At 64.2% G+C, this 10044-nt stretch overlaps 2 protein-coding genes across 2 annotated transcripts; one reads left to right on the top strand and one right to left on the bottom strand.

Annotated features, from left to right (window-relative positions):
- Positions 1–3449: 3449 nt before the first annotated feature.
- LOC104296843 (signal-regulatory protein delta) lies at positions 3450–6304 on the bottom strand. Its single transcript, XM_054173505.1, has 5 exons — positions 6235–6304; positions 4891–5250; positions 4606–4765; positions 4224–4266; positions 3450–3579 (listed from the first exon to the last, which is right to left on the bottom strand). The coding sequence occupies exons 1-5, from the start codon at positions 6302–6304 to the stop codon at positions 3451–3453; spliced, it is 762 nt and encodes a 253-aa protein (XP_054029480.1). The 3' UTR covers position 3450.
- An 852-nt stretch (positions 6305–7156) lies between these two features.
- Positions 7157–9769, top strand: LOC104308138 (signal-regulatory protein beta-1-like). Its single transcript, XM_054173504.1, is given in 6 exon segments — positions 7157–7229; positions 7324–7457; positions 7459–7849; positions 8081–8395; positions 8701–9048; positions 9556–9769. Coding segments are annotated over 6 exon segments (1365 nt in total). The 3' UTR covers positions 9660–9769.
- The last annotated feature ends 275 nt before the right edge of the window (positions 9770–10044 follow it).

Genomic DNA, 10044 nt, shown 5'->3' with positions numbered 1-10044 from the left:
GGCTGGAGCAATCCCTGCTGTGCTGAGGAGCTCCCTCCCTCCGTCAGGATGCCGACAGGGGGCGGGGGGCGAGGCTGGCAGGGGGCGGGGGGCGAGGCTGGCAGGGGGCGGGGGGCGAGGCTGGCAGCGAGGCAGCGGCTCCGAAGCAGTTCCTATGACAACCTTCAATCCCGGCCCTGCTTATCCCCTTTCATCAAAATCCACAGCAGCCTGAAGCAGGGGATCGAGGCTCAATAAACCAGGCGTGAGATCAGTCAGGAGCAGCCTCAGGCTCCCTCCTCCCTGGCTGTCCAAGGACAAGCCTGGGGCACGGGGAGGTGCCAGGGGGTGAGCTGTCTGCTTTGGAACGAGTGGGAGCAGGATTCCAGCCATGCACCACCCCGAGGCTGCTCCCTCCACTTCCCTCTCCCGGCAGGAGCACAGCCCAGGGCAGTCAGCAGGCACAGGTGGGACCTGCAGGGTGTGTCATGGGGACAATCAAAGTGGCCCTGAGACCCTCCTGCCCTTTTCACCCTCCTCAAAGCACCCCAGGTGCTCCTCCAGCTCCTCATGCTGCTTCCCACTGATATCCTGGCACAGCATCCCCATGGCATTGCCTGGTGCCCATGGCATCACCTGGACTCATGGCATCAGCTGGTGTCCCCCATGGCATCACAGGGTCCCCATGGCATCACCTGGGCTCATGGCATCAGCTGGTGTCCCCCATGGCATCACAGGGTCCCCATGGCATCAGCTGTCAGATGCTCAGGGGCCTGTGGCTGGGTGGCTGATGCTGCCATGCAGAGGCACCAGCCTGCCTCTCCCTGGGCACCACACAGGGGCAAGGACAGGGATGGGGACAGGGTTGGGGACAGAGCAAGAGCAGGAGGGCATCTCAGCCAGCCACAGACCAGGCCCTTGGCTGGAGCTGCTGCCCTCTCAGCAGGGTGCTGCCCTCAAACAAGTCACCAACCAAGGTGCTGCCCTCCCACCCAGCGAGACGTTGGCCTCCCAACCAAGGTCCTACCCTCTGGAGCAAGATGTTGCCCACACAAGTGAGGTGCTGCCCTCCCAAACCAGGTGCTCTCCTCCCATGCCAGGTGCCACCCTCCCATGCCAGGTGCCACCCTCCCAAGCCAGGTGCTGCCCTCCCAAGCCAGGTGCTGTCCACCTAAGCCAGGTGCTGTCCACCCAAGCCAGGTGCCACCCTCCCATGCCAGGTGCCACCCTCCCATGCCAGGTGCTGCCCCCCGAGCAGGCTCCCCGCTGTGCTCCTACCTCCTGCCTGTGCTGTGCTCCTGTTTGTGCTTTCACTGCCGGCACACCCTGGGCTGGTGGCTTAAAGGATTTTCCTATAATAACTTCCAAATCCCTCCCCTGGGCTGTAAGCTGCAGACCTGGGCCCTTCCCTAGGTGCAGGGCTGTCCACGGAGCTCTGCTTGCTCTCTGGCTTGCACAGGCTGGGAGCAGGCAGGGCTGGCTCCCCTCCTGCCCCGGACCCCTGCTGCAACAGCCCCAGACCCTCCTGGATTTCAGTTCCCCTTCTCTGTGAGGTCTGTCCCTGCTTTTGCTCTCACCCACAGCTTTTACATACTCCTGATGCCAGTCCTGACCTGAGCTGTCTGCCAGCTTCGATGCTGTCCCCAAGCTTCAGCATTCTCCCCAGGCTTCAATGTCCTCCCTGAGCTTTGATGTCCTCCCCAAGCTTCAGTGTCCTCCCCAGGCTTCAATGCCCTCCCCAGGCTTCAATGCCCTCCCTGAGCTTCAATGCCCTCCCTGAGCTTTGATGTCCTCCCCACACACAGCCTGGACACTTCCACGTCCTGCCCAGCACAGCCACCACCTCAACTGGCAGATGAGTCACTGCCTGGGGTGGGGGTATCAGGAAGGCTTCACCCCAGCACCCCCATGCCAGAACCCCTCAGTGGGGCTGGTACAGAGTGGGCCAGGATGGGGCTGGATGGATCCCTGCCCCCCCAGCGCCGTGCCCATAAGGTGCTGGGTGCCCTGAGAAAGAGGCAACACAAAGTTGTCCCCAGAGCACAACCCCAGGCCAGGGGACACCTACTGAGTCACCAACTTGGTTTCAGCAGTGGCTTCTCTCCACCCTCCCCCTGGAACAGCCCTGGCCCCCCGGGGCCGTGCTGGCAGCCTGGGCACACACAGGCTGCTCTCAGGCTGCTGCTCTCACTTCTCCTTTCACAGCACAAAGCAGACCAGGGTTTAGGAACCAGCATCTGCAGCAGCTCTCAAGGTTACAGCTGGCACTGGTGGCAGAAGCAGCAGGCTCACCCCCATGAAGGATACCCCCCACACACCTCCCACCCTGCCTCCACGAGTGGGTGCCTCTGTGTGTGTCGTGCCAGGGCCACCCGGGCACTGCAGCGGTGCCTGGCATGGAGCAAGTGCTTGGTGGCTTCTTGCCAACACCAAACTCTCCTTGGCCACCAGCATGTTGGCCTCGGGGGTGGGCACCCTGCAGGTGTGCATGGGGCAGGGGATGGGCATGGGGCAGGTGTGCACTGCCCAGATGTTCATGGGGCAGATGTGCATGGGGCAGGGGATGGGCGTGGGGCAGGTGTGCACTGCCCAGATGTGCATGGGGCAGATGTGCATGGGGCAGGGGATGGGCGTGGGGCAGGTGTGCACTGCCCAGATGTGCATGGGGCAGGAGACTTGCAGAGAGCAGGGCACGTGTGTGGAGCAGATGTTGATGTCCTGGCTGGGGCTGTGCCCACAGAAGGGGCAGGAGTGCAGGCTGGTGCCAGCTGCCCTGACTGGAAGAGCACAGCAGGAGCCCCACTGCCAATGCCAGCTCCCCCAGGAGGGCAGGGAGCTGGGGCCATGACCTGCAGCACTGGGAGCTGGTCCCCAGAGCTGCCCCACACATGCTCAGAAGACACAGGCCTGGGGGGAGCTGGGCCCTGGAGGTGCCCATGGGGCTCAGTGTGAGCCTGGCAGCAGCGCAGGGAGAGCTGGCACAGGGCTGCAGAGGGCACACATCTCCCAGGACCCTGCAGCACTGGCACTGTTGGACACAGCAGGGCTGGGCAGCTGTTTGCTGGGGGTAATGAGGATGAGCTTGGCATGAGGCTGAAGGAGTTGCTGTGCCAGGGAGGTGCCAGGGACAGCCTGCCTGGGATGGGCATCTCTAAAGTCCTCCTGGTGGCATCAGCACCAAACAGCTTGCAAAAGGCAGAGGTGCTCAGCCTCCTGGCCTGATCCTGTGCTCCAGATGGCTGCTGGGTCCTGGGAGAGCTGCTGGCAAGCCCTGGCGCGGTGGGTGCAGCCCTGAGCCTCACCTGGCACCGCTGCTGTGGCAGCAATGGATGTGGGAAGCTTTGCCAGCCCCGAGCACGGTGCTCTGAGCTCGGACTGGGCTGTGCCACACAAACACAGCCACTTCTTTATTGCACCCTGCAGAGAAGTCCCTGCTGCCTCCCCTGGCCCTGCAGGCTGCGGTGCCACACGTCACTTGGCAGCCACCCTGACGCTGGCGTACTCGGAGCGGGCGGTGCCTGGGCTCCCGCCGCGCCAGGGGGCCGAGGGCAGGGGCTGGAGGTCGGCGTAGTGGATGGTGGTGTCCTCCTTGCTGCTTTGCTGCAGGGGGGCAGACAAAGGGTTAATGCTGACCCCAGAGAAATCGCGCAGAAGGCACCCCCAGGGCAGGTTCAGGCTGGGACAGGGGGCACAGGGGGGCTGTGGCTGCAGGGTGCTGAGTGTGCTGGGACTGTGTGAGGGCAGCTGCTGCTCACCCGGTGCCCATCTTGGCCTCAGAGCCTTCTAAAGTCCCTGTGAGCTGGGAAACTCTTCCTGATACTGGGGCCTGGAGCAGCTCTGTGAGGAGCAAAGGCTGAGAGCCCTGGGGCTGAAAGCCTGGAGGAGAGCAGCCCCAGAGGGGAGCTAAAGGAGCTGTGGGGGGCAAGAGGCTGGGGCCAGGCTCTGCCCAGTGGTGCCCAGGGACAGCACAAGGAGCAATGGGCACAGAGTGGCAGCCAGGAGGTTCCATGAGGAGAAAGTTGTTTGGTGTGAGGGAGCAGAGCCCTGTAGCAGGCTGCCCAGAGAGGTTGTGGAGTCTCCTGGTGTGGAGAGCTTCCAACCCCCCCTGGGCACTGTGCTCCTGGGCAGGCTGCTGTGGGTGCTGGGCTGGAGCAGGGGCTTGGACTGGGTGAGCTCCAGAGGTCCCTTCCAAGCCCTCCCTGCTGGGGGGCTGGGATTATGTCATTTTCATGGCTCCCTCTTACCTGGCTGGGCAGATGTGAGGTCTCTGCATCCAGGACTTCTCTGCTGGGAGGGAAGGATGATCATTAGAGCTCACAGAAGCCAGGTCCCTTCCCCACTGCACCCAGCACAGTGCTCCTCAGTTCCCTCACAAATTTTAGCTGGGCTCAGTGGCACTTGGCCCCACCATGCCCACACTGAAGGCAGAGGAGAGGGACGAGGTGGTGCCCCTGTGCCTGGGCCGTGGTGAAGGGCTGCAGGAGCTCCGCAGCGCTGGATGCTCCCCACAGAGAGAAGTGACACAGCACAGCAAGTAAAGGTCTTGCTCTGGGGAAAATCACTGCTGCAGAGGGGCAGGACACCAGGATAGGGCAGGTGGGTAAGGAGGAGGTGGTGGGCACCAACCTGCTGGGGCTGGGGGTCTCTGCACAGCAGGCTCTGGACAGGCTCTGGCTGCCTGCCTGCCCTCGGCGCTTCCTGCGGTACATGCAAAAGGCGACCAAGAGGCCGAGGAGGAGGAAGAGCACCGCAGCTGCAGCCACCATGCCAGGAACCAGGGGTGTGTCTGTGCAGGTACAAGGCAGAGCAGGGAGAGGGTGGTGGGTGCGGGGCAGAGTGAGACCCCAGCATGGGCAAGGCGGGGGCCGGGAGCAGGGAGCCAGGCGCAGTGTCCTGCCAGGCTGCACTCACCCTGCACAGACACCACTGTGCCCTGCCCGTGCTGGAACACCTGCAGAGCAGCACCTGGGCGCCCCCTTCTCATGAACTTCACACAGTAGTAGGTGCCAGCGTCCTCGGGCTGAACATCCCTGATCTGGATGCTGAAGTCCTCGTTGGATCCACCCTCCACCCTGGTCACACGGGGGCTGGAGCTGGTCTGAGCATAAATGGTCTTGTTCTCACTGCCCCAGCCCTTCAGCCACTCCACAGGGCCAGGGGGACCCTCTCCGGAGATGGTGCAGCTCAGGGTGAGCATCTGCCCTGCCTTCACCCACAGCTGCTTCTGGGGCTGCTCCAGCCTGAGGGGCGATTTCTTCTGGTCACCCACACCTGGGCACAGCGACAGGAGGGGTTGGGGCTGAGCGAGGAGCAAGGGCAGGGCCTGCTCCGCTCATCCTCGACAGGCAGAGCAGCTCCTGCTCGCTCCGAGTTTGCAGCAGCTCCGCTGGGAAATATCCCTGGATATGGCAGGGAAAGACCACAGGCACCGGGAGCGGCGGCACCGGGAGCGGCGGCACCGGGAGCGGCGGAAGCCAGTTTCAAATTGAACAAGGAGCAAATCTGTGTCTCCTGTCCGGGTGTTGGGAGTGTGGGAAGGTAGAGAGGGAGCCAAGGGGAATTCCTGGCAGGAAGAGCCGCGGGCGCTGTTAAACATTAACATCGCAGTCCTGCGCGGCCGGGCTCGCTGCGGCGCTGTGGGCAGCTGCAGCCCACAGCCAGGGGCTGCTCGCTGGTGCCCAGGAGCCAGCTCCGAGCAGCTCCTGGAGGCCAGTACAGCCCCCAGCCCCCTCCTGTCCCCGAAGTCCCCTGTCCCCACATCCCTCATGTCCCCAGAGCCCTCTGCCTCCAAACTTCTCATGGTCCCTCAAGCTCCTCCAGCCTCCAAAACCCTCCTGCCCCCTAAGTTCCTCTGCCCCCACACTCCTCTTGCCCCCAAACTCTTGCTCCCAAACCCCTCCTGCCTCCAGATTCCTTATGCCCCCAAACTCCTCTGTCCCCCCAAACTGCTCCTGTCCCCAGACTCCTGCCCAGAGCCCCTCGCTACCTTCGACACTGCCTCAAAGGCGTTTGACGTTGCACCGCCGGTGCTGCCAGTTCCACCTTCCTATCCCCCGGCAGCCCCAAAAGGTGGTCGGTGGAGGATCCCCTCCCTTCCCCGTGCCTGCTTCTGCCATCCTGTCCTCTTTACCGATCCGCTGCTCCTGCCGGGCCTCCCCGCGCCGTCCCGTTCCCGCCGCGGCGGGGCAGAGAAGCAGCGGAGCTGGCGGGAGCCGGGGCGGGGTGGGGGTGGGGTCCCGGCGCCCCGGGACTCACCGGAGAGGGGCAGCGGGATGAGGCTGAGCTGCCCGAGCAGAAGCGGAGCCGCAGCCGTTCGCCAGGCCATCGGCACTGCCCGAATTTTGGGCTGGGGCTCCGGGAGAAGGAAAAGGAGAAGAAGCTGGGCAGGAAATGGGAGGCGAGCGGGCGCAGGCTGTTAACGCTTTTGGTGCCTGCCCGCTGCTTTAGGAACCGACCGGGACTTGCCCCGGGCTTCACCCCCAGCCAAGGGCATCGCCCAACGGGGAAGAGCTGCCGGGGCCAGCCCGACCTCGAGGGGCTCCTCTGGGTCCCTCCAGTTTGGCAAAGCGGCCAGAGTGCTGGTGCCAGGGCTTGGGTGATGCTTGGCACCATGGAGATGACCCAGCTGTTGAGCATGAGGAGGCTCTCTGCAGCTCCCTGAAAGGAGGCTGGAGCCAGCTGGGAGTTGGTCTCTTCTCCCAAGGAACGAGGGAGAGGACAAAAAGAAACAGCCTCAGGTTGCCCCAGGGAAGGTTCAGGTTCGATATGAGGAAGGATTTCTTCACAGCAAGGATCCTCAAGCTGTAGAACAGGCTGCCCAGGGAGGTGGTGGAGTCCCCGTCCCTGGAGGTGTTTAAAGGATGTGGATGCGATGCTGAGGGATGTGGTTTGGTGACAGTGGCTGAGCAGCAGTGTGGGCTCCAGGCAAGCCGTTGGACTTGATGCTCTCAGAGGTCTCTTCCAACCTCAGCAATTCTCTTCCAGCCTCAGCAGGGGGACAGCATGGTGACAAGAGAGGGTGGAGATTGTCCTCGTGGGGACTTGTGCAAGGGGTTCTGTGGAGGAACTTGGCTGGTGGGTGAGCTCCTTCCTTCCCCTTTCCCAGAACAGAGGCCAGTGCTCCACTGAGCCGAGCTGAGCCGAGCCAAGCTGAGCTGTCAGGGGCTGGGATGTGGCCATGCCCACGGCTCCGGTGACACAGATGCTGTCTCTTACCTGCCTGATGCTGCTTCTGCTCCAGAGAGAGACAGGTGAGTGGGCACAGCCCTTCCCATGCATGCTCCTTGTGCTGCTGGCAGGGCAATGCCTCCTGCTGCCCACTGGTTTTACACCACTGGCCCCAAGTCCTCCCCACCTTGCAGTCCCCACCAGTGCTGGCTGCCCCAAGGGGTGGGGACATCTCTCCATCCCCTGCTCTGGGCATGGGGACAGGAGTCTGGTGATGTCCCGTGCTGTGCTCAGGCTCCAGGGCAAGGCCTTCATCAGCCCCAAACCCTTCTGTTTCTATGCCCAGGTGTGGGTGCCCAGAGTTGGACTTCCAGGCTGGAGCAGCCCCAGGAGCAGCTCTCGGCGATGGCAGGGCAGACAATCACCCTGAGCTGCACTGTTTCTGGAGAGGGTCCCACTGGCCCTGTGAAGTGGCTGAAGGGCTGGGGCAGTGAGAACAAGACCATTTATGCTCAGACCAGCTCCAGCCGCCGTGTGACCAGGGTGAAGGGTGAATCCAACGAGGACTTCAGCATCCAGATCAGGGATGTTCAGCCCGAGGACGCTGGCACCTACTACTGTGTGAAGTTCATGAGAAGTGGGCGCCCAGGTGCTGCTCTGCAGGTGTTCCAGCACGGGCAGGGCACAGTGGTGTCTGTGCAGGGTGAGTGGGGCTAGCAGAACAGCTCCTGGTGGGAACCAGCCCCACCAGGAACGGCCCAGCCCAGGGGGCTCTGCTTTGGGTGAGTGAGGATGGGGAAGGGGCTTGGGAGAGGGTCCCCTGGGCCGTCTGTGGGCACATCCATTGCCCGGGGGGGTTACCCACTCCCTGCAGCCCCAGGGCTGGGCAGGAGTGGCAGAGCCTGGTCTGATGTCTCTGTGCTTCCCCTCCCAGCCAGACCCAGGCAGCCAGTCGTGTCCGGGCCCGGGCGCAGGGCAGGCACAGGGGCATCAGTGTCCTTCACCTGTGAGACTGGAGGCTTCTTCCCCAAAGACATCAGCGTGAGGTGGCTCAAGAACAAGGCTCCCATCTCGGCTCAGCAGCCCCGGGTCAGGCCTGGGCACAGCAACTCCTCCTACACCATGTCCAGCACAGTGACCTTGGCGCTGGAGCCGCAGGACGTCCGCTCCCAGCTGGCCTGTGAGGTGCAGCACCCAACGCTGCCAGCCCCCCTGAGGGGCACCTACCAGCTGAGGGAAGCCCTGCGAGGTGAGGGCTGGGGGCACAGCCCAGGGCTGGGGGTGCTGGGATGGGGACAGGGCAGGGGGCTGGGGGCACAGCCCAGGGCTGGGGGTGCTGGGATGGGGACAGGGCAGAGGGCTGGGGGCACAGCCCCAGGCTGGGGGTGCTGGGATGGGGACAGGGCAGAGGGCTGGGGGCACAGCCCCAGGCTGGGGGTGCTGGGATGGGGCCAGGGCAGGGGGCTGGGGGCACAGCCCAGGGCTGGGGGTGCTGGGATGGGGCCAGGGCAGGCTGCAGAGCTGGAGCACCCCAGGAGCCTCTTCTCTCCCCAGTGGCCCCCAGCGTTCGCCTGCTGCCCAAGGCCAGCTCCGTGGAGCTCAACAAGACCTGGACCCTCTCCTGCCGCGTGGAAGGCTTCTACCCGCGGGACCTGGCCCTGAGCTGGCTGGAGGGCGGCAGGGAGCTGCCGCTGCAGAACACCTCCCGGCCGGTGGAGACTCCGCAGGGCTTGTTCCAGCTGAGCAGCCTGGTGGAGGTGCAGGCCACGGAGGACAGGAATGGGTCAGCCTTCACCTGCCGGGTGGTGCACGACGGCCAGGACCCCATCAGCAGCACAGTCACCCTCTGGGTCGCTGTGCCAGCCAAGGAGGGGCTGGGTGAGCGCAGCCCAGCAGAGAATGGTGAGCGAGACCTGCTGGCAGGGGGTCCTGCGGGCAAGGCTGGAGCTTGTCCCCCACCCTCGCCCTGAGAGAGCTCAAAGTTCCACCAGGATCTTGTTCAAGGACACCAACTCTTGTGTCTGGACTGGTCTGGAGCACAAGTGGTGTGAGGAGCGGCTGAGGGAGCTGGGGGTGTGCAGCCTGGAGAAAAGGAGGCTGAGGGAGAGACCTCCTGGCTCTCTACAGCTCCCTGAGAGGAGGCTGGAGCCAGGTGGGGCTTGGGCTCTGCTCCCTAGTCTCAGGTGATAGGATGAGAGGCAACGGCCTGGAATTGCCCCAGGGGAGGCTTAGGTTGGGGATCAGGAAAGATTTCTTTGCTGTAGGGGTAGTCAGGGATTGTCCCAGCCGAGGAGGGGCTGAGTGTCTGCTCCCTGCTGGCTGCGTGAGCGCTGCGGGGTGCCGGTGGTGGCCGGGGGCTGCGGGATGCACTCGGGTCCCAGCCGTTCATGTGCCCTGTCCCCACCGCAGGTCTGACCCTCCTGGCCAGCCCCGGCCTGTGGTTTGCCATCCTGCTGGAGAAGGGGCTCCTGGGCGGCCTCCTTATCTTCCTCTTCAGACGCATCAGGACCTGAGTAGGGCAACGTCTGGGGCTGCCGCCGCATCCCGTTCCCTGACAGCCTCCGGTTCTTGTGCCGGGAGCGGGTCCCGGGCTTCGCTCGCCGCCAGCTTTGAGACATGTACCTGGCAATAAAGCTTTCGGGGCACACAGTCTCTTCTGGGCTGCTCCGCGTCGCTGGTTCCCGCAGCCCGGTCCTGCCCCGGCCTGGGCAACCTCCCGGGGCTCGATGCCGTTCATCCCCGGTGCTCGGTTCTGTAACCCAGTGCTCGGTGCTGCCCATCCTCGGTGCTCGGAGCTGCCCATCCCCGGTGCTCCGTGCTGCCTATCGCCGGTGCTCGGCGCTGCCCATCCTTGGCGCTTGGTTCTGCCTATCGCCGGTGCTCGGCGCTGCCCGTCCC

The sequence above is a fragment of the Dryobates pubescens genome, chromosome 26 (genome assembly GCF_014839835.1).
Source record: "Dryobates pubescens isolate bDryPub1 chromosome 26, bDryPub1.pri, whole genome shotgun sequence".
NCBI classification, from domain to species: domain Eukaryota; kingdom Metazoa; phylum Chordata; class Aves; order Piciformes; family Picidae; genus Dryobates; species Dryobates pubescens.
Note: the sequence above shows the minus strand (reverse complement) of the source record. Positions and strands in the feature narration are given on the sequence as shown.

Coding starts and splice junctions, on each gene's coding strand:
- LOC104296843 (XM_054173505.1), bottom strand. CDS start 6,304: ATGGCCTGGCGAACGGCTGCGGCTCCGCTTCTGCTCGGGCAGCTCAGC. Junction 5,251..6,234: donor CATCCCGCTGCCCCTCTCCG/GTGAGTCCCGGG, acceptor CGCTGTGCCCAG/GTGTGGGTGACCAGAAGAAA. Junction 3,580..4,223: donor CCTCACATCTGCCCAGCCAG/GTAAGAGGGAGC, acceptor GCCCCCCTGCAG/CAAAGCAGCAAGGAGGACAC.